Genomic DNA, 23,424 nt, shown 5'->3' on the forward strand with positions numbered 1-23,424 from the left:
ATGCTTAATGGTTAGAATCGGGGGCAGGACCGGCAGTGCAGGAAGCAGCTAGCTGTCAGAGCTTTCCAGAGGAGGTGACGCCAAAGTCGCGCCAGAGTTGCACCGGAGAGGCTGGGTTGTGTGTAGCCGGCCAGAGGGGGAGCGAGCCATCGGGTGCTTGTGAAAACCCAGAGCAGTTTGGCATGACTGGAACCTGGGAGCACTGCCGGAGCTTGAGGCTGTAATTCGGAGTTGCAGCTTGGCTTGGAGCTTTGTGTGCGCTCCTCAGGGGTGGGACTTCAGTCTGCGCGAGTCTGAGAGCCCTCACGGGTGCGGGAGGCAAGAGTCCAGCGCTGTTCGATCGTGTCTGGCAGTGACTTGGGCAGGATGAAACTGGTGACAAGGGAGGCCAGTGTCCACTGGTTCCAGGCCCTGGCAACATACAGGAGGACAGAGCTGAAACCCTGGGGGCCGGAGGGTTGGCGGGAGCATAGAGTACGCATTTCGGAAACAACGTGGTGAGGACAGGGCAGCCAGTCCGTGGAGAGGAGGTGCTGTGCCCTGCGGGAGGGGTGGGTGATGAGGGGCGAGCGTCAGACCTGCTACAGATGCCCCGACACTCAGGGCAGGGATATGCCAGGGTAAGCGTACTCGGATTTCTCTTGTCTCTGAGGTGTTCCTGTATTTCATGTGGGGCTGCTCTCTAAGATTCAAGGATGGTCCCTCCTCTGCGTCGACCGCATGCTGCTGTGGAGGCCAGCAGGAGGAGTCCTCGGAGACCAGGAGGCTCCTGGTGGCAGGTGGCATTGAGTCCCCTACTGTGATTTCTCGGGGTACTTGTTCACATGTCTGATGAATTCTACACTTACCTGCTCCTTTCAAAATAAGTTACCCGCTATTGATGATAGGCCTTTCCCCCAAACCAAGGCTGTCCCTGCACACGCGCACGTCAGCCAGGAGCCGCGTGTGCTGAGCCAGGCGTCAGATGATACGGCAAGAAGGACATGCTCTGCACCCGGGCTCAGTTCACAGTGCCTCTTCCTAAATGGCAGACCAGACTCCTCAGAGTCTAAGCCTGCACGTAACTGCACACAGAATTTACTTCCTCCCCCTGGCTACCTTACGTGGGGCGTCCGTGCTGGAATCCCACGTAGAAACAGCGCAGTTCACAGAACAGAAAGATGCATGAGGAGACAGCAGCTTTTGCTCGTGGAGGTGCCTGGCAGTTTCACAATCTCCTGTGTCTTCCTGCCCCACAGATGACAGCAGGCGTGGGGCTTCCTTATGAAGAGCCTCTGTGCTCAGGCTTGCAGCGGGTCGTCACCGTGCAGAGCCCTTGCCGGTCTCACGGCACCCTCTGTCAGCCAGAAGGCCCGGCGGTGCAGAGCTGGTGCGCGGCCCCAGGTTCGTGCTGGGGTTCAGAGGCGGACGCGAGGGCTTCCTGCCTCCGTGGGCTACGTGGACTGATGAGGGTGAGAGGAAGGCAAGAATTGAGTAGCCTAAACTGTAAACTTTGGTAACTGTTGGAGAGAATGTTTGTTCTCTGCCATCCTGACAAAGGGACCTGATGTAGATGAGGGACGAGGAGCTGCTGCCGAGCTGTGGAGCAGGGCCGTCGTCCTGCTCTGTCTGCTCCAGGAGAGCTCAGCTGCCACGCAGTCTGCACCTGGAGCGGGACAAACCACTGTAGGGAACGTAGCACAAATAGAACCTATCGCTTTTCTGTTCTGGAGTAAGCACTGCCTTTCTGGTTTCTTCTCTGTTAATCTTCGCTGTCACGGGTAGATGTCGTTTTTTTCTGGTGTATTAGCATGTCGCCACTGGGTACTTGTTTGCTGTCTGAAGACTTGTCTGACTCCCCTCAGGAGACTGCTTAAACCCTCACCTCGGTCTGGCCTTTCTCCAGACAGGAGGGGACGGTGTTGGGAACCTGTGAAGGGCAAGCCCTTGGACCAGCTGTCAGCGCAGCTGCGTGCCGTGTCTGCCAGCGGCGCTCAAGTGAGGCTCTAGATTTTGATACGTGGAGGGCTTTGGCTCAGTGCGTGCCACCCTGTATGGCCCAGTTGACCACTCCGTGCGGTTTCATGGGAAGTGGCCAGAACTTACTGACTTGACCCAGCTGTTCAAGGAGAAGCATCTCACATTAGTGAGCTCTGCACGTGGGGCCTTTCCCTCCCAAGGAAACCCCGTACTGGGCAGGGTGCTGCTCTCTTCGTTACAGCACCTGGGCCATCCTGTGCGGCCAGATCGGCTGGTGTGCGTCTCACCATGGGTGGCCTCACTGACAGCTTGACCCCTGGCTGGTACAGACAGACCACGGAGACTGGCCAGGGTGTCAGCCACATGGCGAGTGGCTTGTGTGCAGCACTGGGTACCAGAGCTGCTGGGTCCCTGCAGCAGTGGTACCTGTCTAAATGTGGTGGTTACCCATTCTTTGTTTCTCAGTTTGTGTAAGGTTCTAATGTCATAGGCCATTATGAATTTGAGCAGTTGTAAACTACTTCGAGAATGCTGTGTTAACCAGTGAACTAGTAGGTCTTTGCTAGGACTTAACTATTTTTAATTTATTAGCAAAGCCTCAAGAGAAAAGAGGATGTTTGGCCAGTACCACTGTGGTTGTAGTCAGCTCACCTCACTAGTGTGACAGATGCAGGCGTGCCCGTCAATCCCTCATGGCTCTCTTGACCTTCTGTCCCCTCCCCAAAGGCCTTGCGGGTCCCGCCCTCCGCACACCTCCCTGCCAACTGAAGACTCTGATGCCTGTCTGATTCATCACATGCTGGCCGTGGGCTTTTTCTCTTCTATGTGCTGTGGATTTTCTAACCTCACACCAGTTCTGAGGAAATGGAGGCCAAGGGAAGCTCGTTGCTGGTCAGTGTCCTAGAGCTGGGACTGAAGGGACGGAAGCCTAGGAGATGCGGGTCTGTCCACCTGAGCAGCTGCTTTGTTCTGCACAGACGGAGCACCGTCTGCATCGTGCAGCTGGGGAGACTGAATGAGCACACGTGTGAAGAGTGCTTTGTAAGCCATGAGGCATCGGGGAGACACTGAGGACCATGACTGCACGTACCTGTGAAGGCCGTGCTCCATGCATTTGGCTGTGGTTTGCTCCAGGAGCACATAATGGGGTTTTTTTCCTATAAACAGTATTTTGAGCCTTTCTTAAGAAGCATATTCTAATTATCAAGCTGAGAGTGTTCCTAATTTGGTGCATGAATGGGATTCCACGTCGGTTCGCGCTGAGGCTGTAAGTTAAAGTTAGACGTCAGCCACTTCCCTGCAGCTGCCGGTCCCCGGGTGCTATGAACAGTCGGCCTGCTTCCTCACCACGGGGATAGCGTGGCTCAGGATCTGCCCCTCTGCCCTCTGTGGGAGAGTACCCTAGGTCCAGCCGTCCAGACCCGTGAAGCCTGTGGCCTGGGCCTTAGTTCAGCCGGCAGGGCTCCTCAAGGGACGCGGGAAAGGCAGGAGAGTGCAGCCGCATTTATCACGAATGCAGGGTGAGATGCAGTGGTGAAGGAAACCCACATCTCTGTCCTATGACAACTGAACGATGGGCAGTGTTCTGTGTCAAGAGTGGCAGTGAAGGGGTTAAAACTGCAGTAATTAAATTGGCCAGCATTTGTCAAGTTTTCCTTAGCAGGTCTGCACAGACTCACTAGATAGTGTTTTATTTTTAAAGAAGATTAACACGTGCTGGCAAGATCATTGCAGACAAATGGTAAGCATACCGACTCTTTCTGTTCAGCCTGGTCTTAGTTATGGTGTGCTGTCCCGGAACCTTCATCGCGGCTGCTCTGGTGTCTGGTCTCCCCTGCACACTCCCTCTTGGTCTTGCTCACCCTCCGATGTAGCCACACAGAAGGGAGATGGGGTAGCAGGGAGGATGTGCCCCTTTTAATCCAGCTGTCCTTTTTTCTTTTTAATCAAATCTCATCCACCTTCCCTTACCCACCTAAGGACGGTGGGCCAGACTGTGGGCTGAGATAGGGAAGTTCAATTTAGGGTCAAATGCCGCCGTCCAGCTCAACGTAGTTGAACAACAGAGCAGAAAAAAGCAGGGTGTGAATGCTGCTTTCTGGATTGGGGCTGGCTGCTAATTTGATCTTCAAAACATCCTGACATCTTGTGGTACCTGAGCTGATTCCTGAATGGGCTCTAAAGTTTTCCTTAATCCCAGTTTGTGCCTGACAGTCAAGCCCGACTTCCAGGTTTTTACTGTAACTAGACTTTGTACATGTGTTGATTCTAATTTGATTTTATGCATATGAATTTTTCGTGTGGCCTGAAGGTAAGTGAAAACATGGTATCACAGGCTTTGCTAAGTGGGTTGAATTCTTTTGTTTCTTAAATAAGGTGTACGGGACAATGAGTGAGCCTCTTTTCCAGCCCAGGCACCTGGTAGACGGTCAGAATAGGTGAACGTCTGTTGGGAAGGCTTTGTTCACAAGTCTGGTAGCTTCTATGGTAGGAGAATCACAGGGTGGCTGATGATCCTGTGCCCTCCATGCTCTGCTTGCAAAGGAGTCAAATGCGTGGCCAACAGCCTTGTGCCAACGTAATAAGGACTAATTGTTTAAAAACCTTAAAGTGTCTCTCTAGGCCCATGATATTTACCATATCCATCGAGAGATGATCAGATTTCAAAGGTATTCTTTAGGTTAAATAGTTTAAAATCCGTATAGTCAGATTTTCTGGATAAAAGGTGAAAATCAGACTCGAAGGAACAATTAAATTTGGGGGGAAACATCGATCATGAGGGTCTTGGTGGGGCACATCATCAAGAAACAATTATTGTTAGGTTTGAGACAACTACCATAGTTGGGGTTCAGAAGGTTTAATCTTGGACACTGAGTTAGTAAGTTACGTAAGTAAATGCTTTTCTAATTGCCAGATCATGATCAGAAGTATTTTCCTGTTTTTGGATCGCACTTATGTCCTTCAGAATTCCATGCTTCCTTCTATCTGGTGAGTGTCCGAGTCCGTAGAGCTGTGTCTGCTGCTGCCATTTGTCTGGACCTTTATGTCAGCCAGAACCGCGAGTGCATACGTCCAGATCCAGGCGGACTTTAGTCCTGGAGACAGCGCTGGGGCGGGCCGGACCGGGGGAGCCCCAGCTTGCGTTGAGTGTCCCGGTGTAGGTGGCAGGCCAGTGTGGCAGCTCTGTGGGGAGACCCGTTTCCGTCACTGGGCTCTGTGTATCAGGGCTGTCCAGAGCCAACAACACGCCGCTCACCTCTGCTGGGAGGGAGAGGCCGGGGCACTCTGTGACTGTCCAGCATCTGGTCCAGCCAGTGCTATGGGGAAGCTCTGAGGAAGACCGAGGCTAGGGAGGTCAAGACCCAGGGTCCTGAAGCCCCCTCCACGTCTCCCCATCCCACTGACAAACCACACGCACAGGAGACCTCCTTTCAATCTGCCCGTCCATCGTGCGGCATCTTTCAGGGACAGTGTGAATTAGGAGCTCCCCCCTCTGTCAGCCATTTGCCCGCCCTGTGCTGATGCCCTTCACCACACTGCCCGTCCCCTAGGCGCCCACTGCCGCCTCTACAAAATCCTGCCTGACCTGATCGGAGTTGTCCCTCATCTCGTCCACGGGCTCTTCCTGGGCTCCTCTCCCATTCCCTTTAAACCCAAGTTCTTTAAAAAGTGGCTTGCTTTTGCAGTTTCTTTATTATCCGTTCCCTCTGACCTGAGGCTGGACCTGGTCTTCTAAGGTGTCGGTGACCCCTGGTTACCAGATCCCATGGATACTTTTTATCTTTATATCTTTATTTTCTATTACCTGATCTCTGTGCAGGTCTGGACGCTCCTTGAAAATCTCCCCTTCCTCAGTGCCACTGTCCCCCTTGCTCCTCTTCCCTGTCTGGCCTCTGCTCCCGTACACATTGTCCTAGACACCCACATGCATGTGCAGCCTGCTGGCTCCATGCAGCGGGTAGCCTTTGTTGAAAGCAATGATGAGGACACTGTACTGAGGATGACACGAATGGCATGGCCGCTAGTCTATGCCAGGCTCTGTTCTAAGAGGTCTGGCCCCTGCCAGCTTGCTTGCCGAGTCTGTGGTACTGCTCTGGAGGGATAACCGTTTCCTCCGTTTTACAGATGGAGAAACTGAGGCAGAGAGTTCCCATAATTTGCTGTTCCCAGGTTGTTGGGCTGCCTAGTCTGAACTGTTAGTTCATAAACATAGTTTATAAATAACCATGTCATGGAAACTAGAAACACCACTTAGAGCGTTGGCGATACTGGCCTCAGACCACGGCAGCAGGCAGGAAAGCTACGCCTGGTAGGACCAGACTCGAGGTGCAGGTGCGCGAGAAACACCCCAGACAGGAGGCAGCGGGAGGACGAGCCTCATCCTGCGCCTGAGCTTTGCAGAATGAGCAGGAGTGCTGAGGTAGATGCGGCAGGAAGAGGTGGGGGTAGAGAAAAGGAAGCCTGTATGGAAACAGGAGCTGCCCCAGGTGAGCTGTGTGTGAGGGACGCAGGGACGTGAGGCCCACGGGACGTCCTGATCGCTGACGGCGGGGAGCGGTGGGATTGAGGTTCGAGAAAGCAGCGTCTCACAGCAGCAGAGCAAGTGGAGCAGAGTGGACAGTGAATGCTTCATACGCCCCACACGGGCCACCTGCCTAGCCCGGGGTGGAAAGGCTTTACAGGCAGAAGACCCTATGTGTTACTGCATTTACAGTTAAGGAAGAACAGGCAGGGACCCAGAGGCACTGCGAGGAAGGGGTGGGACCCGGATTCAGACGCAGGTGGCCGGCTGAGCCTGCATGGCTGACCCCTGCACTCGACTGCTGCAGCTTGGACGTGCTCAGAACACCCAGGCCTGCGGCTCCAACAGGGAACAGGAAAGGCCTCCTGTGGTATGTGTTGTAGGAGAGAGTTCACACAGATGGGGCTCCCCAGAACCCGTGCCCCCCGCACAGGTGCTTGCCTCAGCTGCCAGTGAGCAGACCTGGCCGGGCCCAGGAGCAGAGTTTTGTCTGCCTACTTAGTGCTTGGCACATAAGGGACCCGTGGAGGTGTTTGAACAGAGCACAAAACCTGTTATCCCAGGGTTTCTGTGCACAATGACCGACAACAGCTGGATTTCCTCTGGAGTTCCCCAGGCAACAAGCTGAAAGAGGATGATGGACTTTTAAAGTCACATTTCATGTTTTATTCACCAATGGAAAGGACCGGATAGAGGAGAGGACCCAGTTCCGGGGGGGAAGAGTTGGATGACATGCTCTGGAGAGGGACCAGAGATGGAAAAGGGAAGGACAGAGAGGCTGGGTGGGTGGAGATTCCTAAATCCTGCCCCAGGATGAAGGACGTGAGCCATGGTGTTTGCAAGATCAATGTACTTTTCAGTGACAAGCCTGACGCACCCCAGGAAACAGCCTTGATAAGAAAGAAAATACAAGGCATACTAGACTGGCCCAAAATGGAAAACACAACAGAAGCATACTTGACACGTGGATTTAGAGAGTTAGCAGATCAACGGTTTTGGGGTGAACTTTACCTAGAACTTCTAAGAAGTGAAACTAAAATATAGTTTTGTTTTTACTGTTTGTACAGGGATATGGGATTGGAACTTTTTAGAAACCATATCATTAGTGATAAAATGGTTCAGAGTAAAAGTATTGATGGAATTCTGCTATTAATTGAACGAGAGAGAAACGGCGAAGCAGTGGATCGCAGTTTATTGAGAAGTCTGCTGAGTATGCTGTCTGACCTTCAGGTAATGCCTCCCTGCCTAACTGCTTACACTGAAACAGGTGGAAGGATGGAAGATTGCAGGGCAAAAGACAAAATCATTAAAGTGTTCGTTGAGTATGTGCGAGGGGAGTGACTCAGGCTAGTCCCACACCACAACCCACAAAGGAGAGAGCCCTTAAGACACAGACCCAGCGCTCCAGGGAAAGGATGAGGGCCTGCGGCGCGCACAGAGGAGAATGCATCAGGTGGCCCCGGGCTGCCAGGGTCCCTGAGCCCCAGGCCAGCCCTGCTGCCCTGCTGCAGCCTCTGGAGGGAGTGTGTTGGGACAGGTCACCGCACCTGGGCTCCCTGGACGTCTCAGGTGTATCAGCACTTCCTAAGGTAGGTTTCTTTACTGTAATTGGTTGATAACTTTGTTCATTTTTTAGGTATATAAAGATTCATTTGAACTGAAATTTTTGGAAGAAACCAATTGTTTATATGCTGCAGAAGGCCAGAGATTAATGCAAGAAAGAGAGGTGAGACAAGGAAGTACTTCTGAATCGTCTTTTTTTTTTCATAGATGTGCATCTAAGTGTAATTTCTAAAAATTTGTCATTCCATGTAAACATTTCATTAGAAATCTTCTGAAAGCCACAATCTAGCTAAAATTCTCAGTAATGAGCTTCATTCTTATTACAGTAAAGGTTTCATTTCTTTCTTTTGACTTAAAAAGTTTATTTCCATCCCCCCGCCCCAAGTAAAAAAGCCAGTAAAGTAGCTTCTGAAATGTGTAAAGTAACTCAAGTTGAAGCAAGAGAATAAAGGTAAATCTGAAATAGTAAAGATAAGTCAGACACACCCCACATCTTCCCTTTGTATGAGACATTGAAAAAATTACCAGAAAACCACATAAAAACCATGAAATAGTGATATGAACCCAAAATCTTGGTAACCAGTTTTTCAAAAGTATGAGAGCAGGGGCTGAAGGCAGCCCTCTGGACCCTCCCCCAGATGTCACTTGTCACTGCACAGGACAGACCAACTGTTGCTTCTTCATCCTGGCTTTGGAGAGGGAGTTTCACGCCCCATGCCCAGCCCTGCTCCACCACTGGCTCAGAACGCCAATGACCCACGTCATAGGGCCTTTCCTGTGCCGTGTGGTGACAGCAGGAATGCCCTTTGCCCCTGGAAACATGAAGTGCATTTTGAGATCTTCTGCAACAGGGCTCTTTGGCGTCCTTGAATGAACACGCAGTCTTTTGATTAGCTTTTGCTGACCCTGCTCTCCGTGGGCCAGGGGGTGCGTTAGGCCTGCACCCTCTGCCCCAGGTGCTGCTGCTCCCCTGCCCATAGGGCCTCGGTGATGGGAGGGACCCGTGGCATTGTCCCTGAGCCCCACTGTGAGCAGGGCACTGACGTGCTGCCCCGTCTCATTCTAGACGCCCACTTTACTGCCCAGAATCAAGTTTAAGGAAAATGTCTACACATCCCACCTTTCCCCCAGTACGCTTCCCACTTGACCGCTTTTATTCCCCCTTACTCATCTGGGTTAATATTTGGCTTGAATATATATATTCTTCTTTAATTTTTATAAGGACAGCAACGTTTCAGTTTCTTGGGTAGCACTAAGAATCTTTGTTACTTAAAAAAGAGAAAAAAGAATCTTTGTTACTGACTTGTTTAAATGTTGTATTTGGAAGGTTCCAGAATATCTTAACCATGTAAGTAAGCGTTTAGAGGAAGAAGGAGACCGAGTAATCACGTATTTAGACCACAGCACACAGTGAGTACTATTCATTTACTTGGTTCTTGCAGTGTGACCACAGTGGCCCTTCTGGCTGGCATTCAGTACTGTCTGCGAGTATTTTTGTTGTTAGCACATTTTGGTTATGTCACGTGTGATCATTCAGCACTTGTGAGTTAGAACAAGTTACACCTCACGCTGAGGTGCTTTTCATCTTCGAATTTCGAGGTAGTGATTCTATTTACATCAATGGGGTATCATCGAATATTGGAAAATTTGGGTTATAAACTTTGTTAGACATCGAAGATAGCTATAATTTTTATTTATGCTCCTAAGTCACATTATTTTCGCTTTTCATCTAATTTTTTTCTCTCTAAACTTGAGGTTGAAAAGTAGCTAGGGAAAAGTAAAAAGGGAAAAATTGTGTGAATGTCTGTTTCTCACTGTGCACATAATCTTTATTCAAGTGAGGAGAGGTAAGAACAGAAACTGGATAGAAAAGACTGAGGGACGCCTGGGGGGCTCAGTCAGTGACGCGTCTGCCTTCAGCTCAGGTCATGATCTCAGGGTCCTGGGATTGAGCCCTGCATTGGGTTCCCCACTCTGTGGGGGGTCTGCTTCTCCCTCTGCCCCTCTCCCCACTCGTTCTCTCCCCCAAATAAATAAAATCTTAATGAAAAGAAAAAGAAGAAAGGAAAAGAAAAAAAGGAAAGACACTGAAGGTTAAAAACGTGTGGAACTTGTTACTTGCCAGGAGCAGGCGGATGAAAGAAAGGGGCAGAGTTTTGGCACTTTGAGAATACAAGAAATAGACGGCCATGAGAGGAAGGATGCCTTTAGACATTTGAGGGCCATGTGGGGAGCGCAAGATGTGCGGAGAGTGACAGTCGTGCTGAAGCCAGGACAGCCTTATTTGAAGTGCCGCGGGGACGCAGACCTTTAGCTGGGGAGCGTGAGGAGCACGGGCTGGAGACCGGCAGCAGTGAATACAGGGGTGGGAGAGAATGTGACGGATGGTGTCAGATTGCCCCAGTGGGTCGAGTCAGGGATGGATAAAAGTGTTGAGTATCTGCTACAGTTTCCTGTTAGCGACATTCCCCACGTAGCCCGAGTTGAAGAACAGGCCGGGCTGGGTTACTGTACTGACTGGGGCTCTGTGTGTGCTGAGTCCTACAGAAGAGCGGGGCTGCCGGCATGGGCTCAGGGTGGAGGGGCCAGGGCACTGGGGCCGCTCGGACGTGCTCCTTTATGACCCACAGACACTGGGCACGGTGGTCCTTTCCTTTTTTTACATGCTCATGTATTTGTGTATGTAGGCTCTATTTTAAACCCCTCCCTCCCAATTTCAAAAAATACATTGCTTCAAAGAGTATATGTAAATTATTTAAGCAAAGGAGCTCTATGTGGTTCACCTCCAGGCTCAGGCATGGGTGGGTAGAAGGAGCACTGACTGAGGTGGCTTCTGCCATGCTGGGGATTCAACTATCACAAAATAAAAAGTCGTTGTTAAGGAAAGAAGAGGGAGGGGCGGCTGGGTGGTTCAGCCATTTAAGCCTCCGCCTTTGGCTCAGGTCATGATCCCAGCGTCCTGGGATCAAGCCTGGGATCAGCCCCGCGTCGGGCTCCCTTCTGGGCGGGAAGCCTGCTTCTCCCTCTCCCACTCCCCTTGCTTGTGTTCCCTCTCTTGCTCTCTCTCTCTGTCAAATAAACGAATAAAAATCTTTATTTAAAAAAAAAGGAAAGAAGAGGGAGACTGAGGATAAATAAGCCACAGCAGCCTTAGGGCTGGTCTCAGAGTGCGCCTTCCAGCCCCACCTGCCCTCAGTGCGAGCACAGTGGACAGATGGCAGTCCATATGGACAGTGTGCTTGAGAGCAGCAGGGCATCGCTTCCTGCTGCACCTTGTGACACACAGCACGGTCACTTGGCAGGCCCCACCCCAGGGACAGCTTCTGTGTGTCCCCAGGACTCTTGCCCCTCGGTGTGGGAAGGACCCGCTGTCCTATTGGTTGGCAGGATTCTCGCACCGCAAAATCCGTGAGTTGTCACCATGGATTACGAGATCAGTCTTTGGGCACCTGGGTGCTAAGGCTGTGAGTTCCCCAGGACTGTACCCCTGCGCACGAGGACTCTGTAGGGGCTGCCTTCGGCTCGGGAGCTGTCACAGCACCCAGGCTGGGGTAGGCATTGCATGGACGGTTGGGGTGGAAACCAGGATGGGGTTTCTCACCCTGCAGAACCAGTCTAGGGATTCTACGCACACAGGAGAAGCTGCTCAGCGTAGCCTGTCATCAGGGAGACACAAGGCAAAAGCACGGCGTAGTTCCAGTTCACGCCCACCAGAACGGCTTTAGATGAGAAAAGGCACAGTATGAAGCCTCGACGAGGACGTGGAGGAATTGGAACAGTCGTGCCCCGCCGACAGCAGTGTGAACTGGGCAGCTGCTGGGGAAGACGGTGTGGTAGCTCCTGGAGTGTTCCACGGAGTTACGGGGTTTTCCGACGTTAATTCTACTACTAAATATGTAGACAAAAACATACGTTCGCCCAAAACTTGTATGCAGGTATTCACGGCGGCATCTGTCATCAGTCTAGGGTAGAAACCACCCGTTGCCAGCTGATTATGTGTTGGTGACGGTGTTTACGGCAAGAGCAGGTGCACTGCTGGCCCTCCCTGCTGTCCGCCTCGGACCTTTGACCTCCACCCCCAAATCCCATGGCTCTTCTCCCCCTCTTGGAGGCAGACTGGGAAGGTGCTGGCCGGCCCCTCGCCCCTCACTCTGCTACTCAGTAGGCCCGGTCTCTGACCTCTGACCTCTTGCAGAGTGGGGGGCTGGGGGGTTGGAGAAAGAACATCTGCCGCGCCTCTGTCTGGAGTCACTGTGGGGTTTAAAATACTCTGTTGGAAAGTTCTTCATGAAGCAGAGCCTCGGGAAGATGCCCAAAGTTAATAACCCTGGGACAAAAGCACGTGTTCTGATCTGTGAAAAACAACTAAAACTAAAGGAACTGTGGATGATACACCCAGGAAGAGTAGTTTTGCGTGTTCCTGTGCGTGTGGCAGCCACATTTATGGAAGTTCCAGATTCTCAAACATTCTGTTCTGTGTGACACTCCTGCAGCATGAGCCTCACGTAGGAGCTTTGATAAGTAGGATTTTTGACAAATGGTCATGTGACGGGACAGGCCTGTCCAAGTTGAGGGCGATGGGGCCTGGAGCGGAGCAGGCCACGCAGTGGAAGACAGGAGAGCTAAAGTGCCTTGCACTCAAAGGGCAAAGTCTCCTTTCAGAAACTGCCAGCCAAGCTGGGGGTGCGGGGAGCTTGTCTGTGTGTGTGCTGGTGTCTCCTTTTCCCAGGACCCCTGGTCTCTTTTTGTTATTCAGTAGATAATTTTTAGAAAGATTTCAGAGGCTGCTCAGACAGCAGGGAGATTGTTCTTGGTCGGAGGGAAATGGCTGTTAGGGAGTCCGCTGGTCTCTGACTCCACATGAGGCCCATAGACTGGAAACTCTGCTGCTTTACAGCTAACCAGAGTCTCTCCTTTTACAGCATCTGACACGTTGTCTTTTGCCTCATGTAGGAAACCCCTGATTGCTTGTGTGGAGAAGCAGCTGTTAGGAGAACATTTAACAGCAATTCTGCACAAAGGTAGGTTTTCCTAAGTCAGTTAGGCCAAATGACAGTCCTTCATATATTAAGAAAGCAAGCGAGACATTGTTCATAACAACCTGAAGGACTTTTTTTATTATAACACGGCAATCACTAAAAATCATTAAGAATAATGAACATGTTAGCCCTCGGGGAAAAGGAGTTCAGAGAAATAGGGAACGGCCTCTGGTAGAAATCCCATGGAACGCTCTCTTGGCCGAAGCCGCCGAGAGACCCTCCCAAGCACAGACAGATTGCGGCTGGGTCCTTGCGCGGCGCCCGTCCTCCTTCACTGCGTCTGTGCTCACGGGCAGTGGCTCACGCAGAGCGCCTCGGGTGTAGGCTGCTTGGACAGGCCCTTAGATTGTCGCGGGGCTTCCTCCCCACCCCCTCCACACAGATGAAAGCCAGCTGGGTGACCAGTGGCTGGGGACTTAAGCCAGAGTGCACTCTTCCATCCTGAGTCTCCTGGAAGGGAGCGTATGTAACACATGGCTCGTGGTGCTCCCTGGGGAGGAGTGACTCTAGCAGCCACTGTGCACTGCTGCTTGTATGGCTGCGAAGGAAATTCCTTCAGTCTGCTCTCCTTGTTAATTTCTGCCTTTCAAAGTGTGTTTCCTTCCCTGGAAGTTAGAGTGAGCACAGTCCCGCCTTTTATAACACGTTTGTACTTGGTGTTTCCTTTTATAATTGTCGAGTATTTAATGTTAACATTTAAAAGTTGTGTTGGAGCTACAGGCTGTAGTTCGAGATATCGGAGACCTTAAAGCTTAATCATGGGAAGGCCCAGAATTATAAACATAAATTAGAAATTTTAAGAAAACTAATCGGCTGAAAGTTGAGACTTGGTAACCCCCCTGTGACCAACCTGCTCTCTGAGCTATGAACTCGATCAGAGGTAATGTGGGGCTGTGAGGCGCTGGGGCCTATTGGGGAGCACTGGTCGGGCCGTTGTGCTGGTGAGACCAGGGCTTCCGTGACCCGAAGAATTAAGGAACACACCTGCCTGTGTGCTCAGAGAGTGACCCTGCTTGGCAGGGTCTGTCTCCGACTCTGGACACCAACTTGCCCCATAGAAATAAGCAGTAGTTCCTACATTTGTAAGTGTTACGTACTAGCTTTTTCACGGTGCACACCACGTTCCGTTGACTTGCTACTGTGATGTGCTTACGTGTGCCGTGTGGTCTCAGGGCTGGAGCACCTGCTGGATGAGAACAGAGTGCCCGACCTCACTCAGATGTACCAACTGTTCAGCCGCGTGAAGGGCGGCCAGCAGGTCCTGCTGCAACACTGGAGCGACTACATCAAGGTGTGCGGGGCCGTCTGGGTGGGTGACGCCGTGCCCGGGTGGGCATCTGCCAGGCTCAGTTCCAACCACTGTCTCACAGAGTCGCCATTTTTTGTGAATCCGCTTTTTAAACATCCCTTGCCTTTGCTTGTGAGAATTACTACACGTTTTGTTGGGTCTCTTTGGTGTGTATGCTGCTTCATTTCCTAGCCGTCCAGGACTGCTGCTTTCACGATACTTGGACATTTCTTGGCACGTTGGCGTGTGTGATTATGAGAAGGCGGCAGGAGGGCTCTTGTGCTGGAGTGCTCAGCGACTGACCATGGCAATGGGTGCAGAAGGCTGCCCCTGGGATGAGTCCAGAGAACAGTGTACACACGGGGTTGGGGGGGAACAGGTGAAACTGAGGCAGCCTGGAGAAGGTGGGTGCAGGGTATCAGTGCCCATACCCCAGCTGTGGTGCTACTCTGTCATTCTGCCAAATGTTAGCATCGGGGGGAGCTCAGCAAAGTGTGCAGGGGATCTCTCCGCTCTCCACCGCATGTGAATCTGTAGTTGCCAGAAGAAAAAGTTCCGTTCAATAGAAGGGAAAATGGGAAGCTTGTGTGCTGCTTTATGAAACAGTCAGTCCTAAACTTGCACATCTGTGTGCACATGGAACACTCACGCGCACATGCGCCACTCCCCCCCTCCCCGGGACGTTGTGTGCGGCAGCCGTGGGTCTGAGAGTCCTAGCTGACCCCCGCTGATCAGCAGGAGGGCTTCATGTCACACACAGTCTGGTGGAGGCTGAGGGTGTTGCTGACGAGTAGCCCTCCAGGGAGCAGGAATGTGCGCCAAACACCAGAGGAGCTCCTGCACAAGTGTCAGTCTGGGTAGTACAGATCCGTTCCTGAGTGTCCATCAAGGCCAAGCAGTCACACCGTGATGCAACGCAGTGTGTGGTTATCGAAGGAGCTGACCCTTGGCAGTGTGTGTGTGTTATTTTTAAATGTAGTCAGTGCAGAGAGGTACAGAGTAGGAAGTCCCAGCTCTGCTGGTCATAGGGTGCTATCTCCAGAGGGCATCTGTACCTTTTCACCAGTACTCTGCCCCCCTTACATACAGGACACCTGTGTAAATGTATATGTGCTACTAAGGCCGTTTTCCCAAAACATACGTATTATTTCTATTAAAAGACAACATTTGACTGAGTACGTTTTGAAGACCTTTTTGACTGTATTCGTGATTCGTGAACCGGGCAGTACCATCCACCAGACAGAAAGGAGCTCCAGGGACAGTGTGATACAGGAGACTTACAGGCCGGAGGGGGCGGGACAGGAAGTTCTTCTAGCAAAGAGCGGTTGGTGTGGCAAGGTCACCTTCCTTAGGGGATGGCAGGGATCTGTCTGGCAGAGGACCTCCCTGGTGCTGGCAAGCGTGGTGATTGAGTGCTCCAGGACTCCATTCCTTGGAGGGGCAGGCAGTACGTCTCCGTCTGCTGGTGTGGGGTTGAGCACAGGGACTGCATCTGGGGCCTGCCGTCTCTTGCTTTGTAAGCACATCAAGTAGGAGTTGTACTCAGCACGGTTTATATCCCCTGGGAGTGCGTACCCTCAGGCAGCCATTACTGTCACATACAGATTTTTTACGATGTTGGTTAGGGTGTTTGCATTAAAAATACAGGCTAACAGCTGGCCTGTTGATGGTTAGCAGGGGGGCGAAAGAGCAGTACAGTCAAGAAGTCCAAGTGGGTGTGTTGGGTTAGTGGGAACTTCTGCTTGCGGAATTCCTACGTAAAGGGTTTTTTTAAAACAGCGGACCCTAATAAATTAGTGCTTCCAGAAGCAGAATTGTAACACTGAAGCTTTAATTGTATATTCACGTAATTTTTTGAATGTGGGCTAAATCGGTGAAACTTGAAACTATTTAGTATTTAACACCAACAGTAATTAATTTATATAGAAATATCATGATTGAGAGCAGGAGAAAATGTGTGGTGCTGTTGCCTGTGGATGAGTTGGTGTGTGTCTGTGTGTGCTTGTAGACTTTTGGGACAACGATTGTGATCAATCCTGAAAAAGACAAAGATATGGTACAAGACCTGTTGGACTTTAAGGACCGGGTGGACCATGTGATCGAAGTGTGTTTCCAGAGGAACGAGAAGTTCGTCAACTTGATGAAGGAGTCCTTCGAGACGTTCATCAACAAGAGGCCAAACAAGCCCGCAGAGCTGATAGGTAGGAAACAGACTTCGTACAGTTTATTAATATGGGAGAAGAAGGCAGAACTCAAGCAAATGTTTTTTGCCCAGATTGTTGAAGCTCCTCTTGGGGAGGGTGGGGAAGGATCTGTATTACACCTTATTAGGACACACTTTTTTTTTAAAGATGTTTGTGTATATTACGTATGTATATAAGCACATGGCATTTCTGTAAGGGTGAACGTAGCAGTAGTTTTGTAAAGACGAAGCTTGACGTCACAGAAGCAAGAGACAAAGATTTACCCATGCGTGCATTTCCTGCACTAGCGGCTCCAGAGCTGTATGTGGTGAAAGTGAGCCCTGGCTCTGTCTTGACTGCAGTGAGTAGCTTGTGCCAGGAGCTGGATGAAGAGGACTTGTTCTACACGAATGCCTCTGGGTTGTGAGGATGACTTGATTGATCTCTAGAGGACGTTTAGCGTGAAGATGTTACTCAGTCCCTGCCTTTACATCCTCTCATCAGTACCGAAATAGGACAAAACTGGATGAGGTCTTAAAAGATAACATGGTTTCAGAGGAAACTGTTTTTAAATGATCACTTTATCCAGTTATGTTGTTATGATACCAAAACATATTTCAGGATTCATAGCCTCTCGCTACTCAGTGTAAGCTTTTAGGCAAGGGCAAGGAAAGAAATAGTGAATACAGTGACTCAACGTTGGGCTTACTGATTGTCGTTGAGGATATGTGACGGGAACGTGGGGTTCGCCATGCAGCTCTCTACTTCTGTGTGTGTTCAGAAGAGTTCATAATAAAAAATTGTGAAGGAAAAAGCGAATAAAAGCAGCAACAAGAGGGGCCCCTGGCTGGCTCAGGGGGTGGAGCATGCAACTTCTGTCCCTTGGGGTTGTGGGTTTGAGTCCCACATTGAACGTAGAGATTACTTAAAAAAATAAACTCTTAAAAAAATAAAAAAGCAACAAAAGAAATTCACAAGGCTGTTTAGTTTGGCCTTTGTACCACTTTATGGATTGTGGTTTCTCCAAAGATGGATGTTTAACTCCTGGGGTTTGGGCTTCTAGAAGCCACAGTTGATCCGTGTGGTCTCATCAACAAGGCCGAGTGGCTTGCTCTTCTCCCTGGGTTCAGGGGTGCCACGTCTCAAAGACGGGCCATTCCAGTTTCTGGAGCAGTAGTGCGTTATGAAACCCAGGCATGTGACTCAAGTATTTATTCTCATGTGATTTGAAAATATTTATCTTAGAAAATCAGATTACCTGCCTTTTGTCACATAATAATGTCATTTTGGAAAGGTTCCAGAGTGTTGCCATCTGCTTTTGCTTGTAGAAATTGAAGATGTTCTTTTTTTCTATTTAGAAAATGTATCATATAACAAATACTCTTCAGATAATTTAAACTCTTAATCTCACAGCAAAGCACGTTGATTCAAAATTGAGAGCGGGTAATAAAGAAGCAACAGACGAAGAGCTGGAGAGGATTCTTGACAAGGTCATGATAATATTCCGGTTCATTCACGGTGAGACACAGTCTGCGCTGCTCCTGTTCACACTGAGCGTGGAGAACAGGTTGCCCTCGTGCACACCTCTGTATTTGGGCCCTGTCTTTTCTTGAGGAAGCTTGACTGAGATAGTTCCACCTCACCGCTAACACAGGAAATAGAGGGATGGCCGCCCTCCGATGGCGTCGCAACCCGCTCTTGGGGCGATGGCGCAGGAGGCTTCCACGCGAGCGGCTTGCAACAGAGCGGGCACTTAGACCGTCCACAGCCGCAGGGAAGAATTGTGTCTTAACAGTCTGATGTCTTATATGTCGTTCTCATTTGGTTATCAATAGGGAAAGATGTCTTTGAGGCGTTTTATAAAAAAGATTTGGCAAAAAGACTCCTTGTTGGGAAAAGCGCCTCAGTGGATGCTGAGAAATCGATGTTGTCAAAACTAAAGCACGGTGAGCATGCGGGCCCCGGGGTCTGCCCTCCTCTGTGCTGGCTCTGTCTGCCGTGGTGCTCACGCCCTCTCTTGTGTCCCAGAGTGCGGTGCCGCTTTCACCAGCAAGCTGGAAGGCATGTTCAAGGACATGGAGCTCTCCAAGGACATCATGGTCCAGTTCAAGCAGGCAAGCCGTGTTTTTGTTCAAGTAAAACGGCTGTATGTAAGCGATCTCACTCTACGTTATGTCAAGCTCTCGGCCCTAAAAATGACCCTCCTCGTGTCCCACACATTTGAGTAACTTAAATTCAAAATGAAAAAGAAAAATAATCCCTAAAAATGTGTAACAGAAATTTGATTTAACTAAGTGTAATAGTGCGCTGTGCTGGTAGCGTTCCCGAAGGGGGGAAGATACCCCAAGTGACTTTGGGACGCGTCGCGTGGCTTCAGGGGATGTGTTCTCAGGACTAAGTGCAAACACATGTTGAACTGTAGTTACCTTTTTATGAACTAGTTGTTTTTGATGATACTCTGCAATACTTACTTTATCTTGTTTCTTTGTTTTTAGTATATGCAGAATCAAAGTGACCCAGGCTCTATAGACCTAACAGTGAATATACTTACGATGGGATACTGGCCAACATACACGCCTATGGAAGTGCATTTAACTCCAGAAGTGAGTGTTCGGAAGAGCATTATATATCAGCTAGACTCCTTACACGCTTCCCATGTGCAGACGTGTCATCTGTCACAAAATACTTAATGAGAGGGTTTTTTAAATCACCCTGTCCTTGTAGTCTCTGGAAAGCAGTGTTACTCAGTGACTGCCTGTGTCCCTGTCTGGCTCCTTCTGACTCCCCCTCACACACACCCCCCAAAGTCCCCTGGGTGACTGTTGAGGAGGCAGCGGCACAGGTGCTGGGAGGCACGACTTGCTGGCTGTCATTCCGTCCCAGTGTGGCCACGGTGGGTCTCATGGGTGCCACTGCTCAGAGCTTCATAGGTCAGCCACAGCTTCAGGCCTGCTGGGGATTTGCAGATTCGAGGGAGGACCCTGGGCTCGGGAACTTAAAGTCAGCCCCAGCACCATTAATTATAATACCCAGTGACGGGGAAGAGGGCTGCTTCCGGTGTGGCACCGGGAAGTAGAAACGGCAGGGACGTTATCTAGAAAGGGCGCAGAAAGGCGTGGAGTGCAGGGACTGGGAGCCCAGGGTGGAAACAGTCCCTCTGGGGGCTGCTTGTTCTGTTTCCAAGACCATGTCTTTCAGGACTTTCTTCTGTTTCTGACCTCACTGTTTGCCTTTGTCGTTTTATTCTGATTGTTTGTTTGTTTTTAACTTATTGTTGAAGTACAGTTGACCTCCTATATTACACATTGTCTTCTGTTTTTCCTCTGCCTCTGCTCTGCACACTGACGTTCCCAGAGCCATTCAGCTCCCTTCTCAGCCCACACAGGCCCTCAGACTCCACCCTGTGGGTCCCTGGGCCTGAGTGCACATGGACGGATGTCCCAGGCTCAGCACCCCAGATTGTGCTCATCCCCTCCACCCTGCCGGAGTCCCCACGCTTTGGGGAGCGCGTCTGCTGTCTACAGATGTGGAGACTCTGTCCTAAGCGGCCTGCAGGGCTCCACGCCCCCACCCGCAGTTCCCACCTTCTCCGGGGCCTCTGTGTGTCCCTCAGCAAGGTGGAGCCTCCTGCAGAAAACCGTCCCTCGCCTCCGCCCGCGCTCAGCAGGCCGGGGAGGTCACTGCTGTGCCTCGTGGGGTTGCTGCCGAGTTTGTCTGCTGCTGCTTTCGAGGTCGTGGAGACTCTAGGGACTTGGCAAGAATAGTTCGAGCGTCCGCAGAAGCTGATGCCCGTGTCTGCAGCCCGCAGCCGGTGCTGCTGCACCTCTCTGCGGGATGGGCAGCGTGTTCCTGCCACGTGAGACGCAGGCTCCTAGCCCTGGATACCTCGGCCGGTGCTTCCCCACGCACGTGGTTGAGTCAGGCCCCTGCGGCGATTATCCCATGGGGAGCTCTCTCTGTTTTTGTCCAGACCCGGCCCACGCCCCACACTGCTCTTAGCCGTGGTTGTCTTCATCCGTCACAGCTACGCCACCCTCTTTCTTTCTGGAGTCTCACACGTTTGAGAACCGCATGCAGTTTTCATGAATTATCTCCGTTGGGCATGTGGGATTCGATCCAGGCCATGCTTGTCCAGCCAGAATCGCACACGGGTTTGCTCAGCACGGCGTCAGGAGGCCCATGCTGTCCGGCAGCCCCTGTCTGTTGGTGGTGGTCCAGGTCATCATTGGGTTAAGGTGTTAGCTGGGTTCTCGACTGTGGTTAGTATTTTTCCTTTTGTAATTTTGAAGTAATCTGTGGGAAGATACTCCTCTTCTTCCCCATCAGACTCTCCTGCCTGAGTCCACTTTCACCTTCACGAACAGTGGCTTTCTCTGTCTTTATCTGTACGAACTCACGGACTCTTGGTTACTTGCCTCAATGTCCGTGCTGTCCCGCATCCGGCTGGTGGAGCGCCTTTCAGGCCCTTTGTCCTTCTACAGGCCCTTACGGGTTTTTTAGTACTCTTTTGTTTTCTAGCAAAAGATCAGTGAGGCTTACCATATTGTGCCTTTTTAAAAAATATACCTACAATGTAAATATACATAAATCAGTTGTAGGTGGAGCGTACCTACAGTTTACCGCTTGAAGCTGTGCAGTTGTGGGCGCCTTCGTCTGGTTCCTCCCAGACAGACCCCTGCACCCATTGAGTGCTCCCTCCCGTTCACCCGCCCAGACCTACGCACCTGCTAACCTGCTGTCCCTGGATTTTCTGTTCTGGATATGAACATAATGGGAACCACACTTTGTGGCCTGTTGTGCCCGACTTCTTGCACTCGGCATCCTGTTTTCAAGGCCCATCTATGCTGCAGCCTGTGTCGTGCCTCCTTCCTTTTTAGGGCTGAGTGATGCTCCGGGGTGCGCACAGACCACATTTTGTCCGTCTGTCCATCTGTCCTTCCCTGGACACTTGAGTTGCTTCCACCTTTTGGCTGCTGTGAGTGTCACTGCTGTGACAGGAACGTGTAAATACCAGAGTCCCTGCTTTCAGTTCCTTTGGGGTCTACACCTGGGAGTGGAAGTTCTGGGTCACGTGATAATCCTGTTCGACTGTTGGAGAAACTGCTGGTTTTCCACAGTACCTGCTTCCTTTCCCACCCCCATCGGAGGCACACAGGCCTTCTAGTGTCTCCACGTCCTCATCCACACTTGTTAGCTGTCTTAGTGGGTGTGACTCAGTGTCTCATCTTGGTGTGATCTGCTTTTCCTGATGAAGAACGGTATCGTTGAACGTCAGTTCATGTGCTCATCGCCGCTGTAGCTCTTTGAAGAACCATCTGTGCAAGGCCCTTACCCGTTTTGTGAGTGTGGTACCTGTCTTTCTGATGCTCAATTATAAGGGTTCTTCTGTATTCTGGGCACTAGATCCTTATCAGGTATGTGATTTGCAATTATCTTCTCCCATTCTGTGAGATGTCTTTTTACTTTTTTGATAGTTTTCTTTGCACAAAATTTTAGAATTTCATAAAGTCTGATCTGTTTTCTCTGTTGTTACTTTTTCGTGTCATATCTAAGAACTGTTGCCAAATCCAAGGTCGTGAAAATTTACCCCTATATTTTCTGCTGAGAGCTTTATAGTCTTAGCTCTCATATTTAGGTCTCCGATCCATTTTGAGCCTGGGGTTGTAATTGGCGCATAGTAATCACCCAGTGTTAGCTGCTGTCTTCTCACTATTCGTACTGCTCCCAGGAATTAGTCTCAGGGAAAAAGTTTTTAGGAAGTGTATCACAGTATTAGCTTTTATTGTTTGGGGGTCATACAGTGGTAGATACGTGTTCTGAAAGAGTCACTGCTTTTCAGATAGATACTAAAAGACTTAGAACGAAATGACAGTCGTGTCTGGGATTTGTTCTTGACGATGGGTAATGGGTGTGGGTGATAGTCTGGAAGCGTGAGGACACGTTTGCCACGCGGATGTGAGGCTGATGGGCATTCTGGTTTGGACGGAGCACACAGGAACTGACGGGGTGCAGCAGGCAGCAAGAGCGGCATTCACAAGTTGCTGTAGGTGCTGTCAGAGCCAAGAGCAGCTGGAGAAGACCTCCGTGAGGAAGAAGCTCTTAAAGATGAGTGGGCATGGCAGCAGGTTCCCACTGGAAGCCTGAGGGAGGGCAGCACAGCGTGCTTGGTCAAGTGGAGGAGGCCCAGGACAGGCCAGCACAGTCAGCGGTTCGGAAGGAAGGGACCATGGCAAGCCTCGAGAGAGTTTGCTCTTTATGCTAAGAACTTGGAAGCAGCCAAGGGATACTGACAAGGGAATGAGCCGAGGGATACTGACAAGGGAATGAGCCGAGTCGCTGGCACGCAGGACCATGGGCTGAGGGTGCCACTGTGTCCAGGGTGGGTGGGAGACCAACCGAGGAAGGCTCAGAAGGAATGGACATTGAGACAGAGACATGGAGGGCAGGGGCTGCTGCGTGCAGAACTGTTAGGCAGGGTCATTTCACTAGTTGAAGCCTGAAGCGGCACAGACCATCAGCTGTCCTGGGTCCGGAGTGGTGGGGACGTCCAGGGAGCTGAGCAGAGTGAGGGAGGAAGGGGTCATGTGGCATCCATTAGGAAGAGCAGAGTGCTGGGGTGCAGGAGGTGTGGGCACCCGGACGAGGAGGAGGGGCTCATGAACTTAGAAGTGAGATCACAGCAGTACAGAAGTGGGAGGAAGTCTGGAAGGTGCGAGAAATCTTCACAGAAAGTAACGATGGAGACAGTGGCCTGTCGTGCCTCCTGTGCACGGGCGCTCGCGGCGTCAGACAGCACCCGGCCAGCGGCCAGTGCCAGAGCCCTGGAGTGCACGGTCGGAGCACCGAGACCTGATGCCGCGGCTAGGCCTG

The 23,424-nt window shown here is 50.9% G+C and overlaps 1 protein-coding gene across 1 annotated transcript in view; it reads left to right on the forward strand.

Moving 5' to 3' along the window:
- The window catches only part of CUL4A (cullin 4A), a 46,052-nt gene that overhangs the window by 11,925 nt on the left and 10,703 nt on the right, over window positions 1-23,424 (forward strand). The window contains exons 3-14 of the mRNA XM_002930498.4: window positions 3,631-3,700; window positions 4,874-4,947; window positions 7,549-7,711; window positions 8,118-8,207; window positions 9,372-9,454; window positions 12,998-13,065; window positions 14,256-14,374; window positions 16,380-16,572; window positions 17,968-18,072; window positions 18,390-18,500; window positions 18,583-18,668; window positions 19,050-19,157. Of these exons, the coding sequence (XP_002930544.3) occupies window positions 3,631-3,700; window positions 4,874-4,947; window positions 7,549-7,711; window positions 8,118-8,207; window positions 9,372-9,454; window positions 12,998-13,065; window positions 14,256-14,374; window positions 16,380-16,572; window positions 17,968-18,072; window positions 18,390-18,500; window positions 18,583-18,668; window positions 19,050-19,157 (1,270 nt within the window). The remainder of the gene's footprint in view (window positions 1-3,630; window positions 3,701-4,873; window positions 4,948-7,548; window positions 7,712-8,117; window positions 8,208-9,371; window positions 9,455-12,997; window positions 13,066-14,255; window positions 14,375-16,379; window positions 16,573-17,967; window positions 18,073-18,389; window positions 18,501-18,582; window positions 18,669-19,049; window positions 19,158-23,424) is intronic.

The sequence above is a fragment of the Ailuropoda melanoleuca genome, chromosome 7 (genome assembly GCF_002007445.2).
Source record: "Ailuropoda melanoleuca isolate Jingjing chromosome 7, ASM200744v2, whole genome shotgun sequence".
NCBI classification, from domain to species: domain Eukaryota; kingdom Metazoa; phylum Chordata; class Mammalia; order Carnivora; family Ursidae; genus Ailuropoda; species Ailuropoda melanoleuca.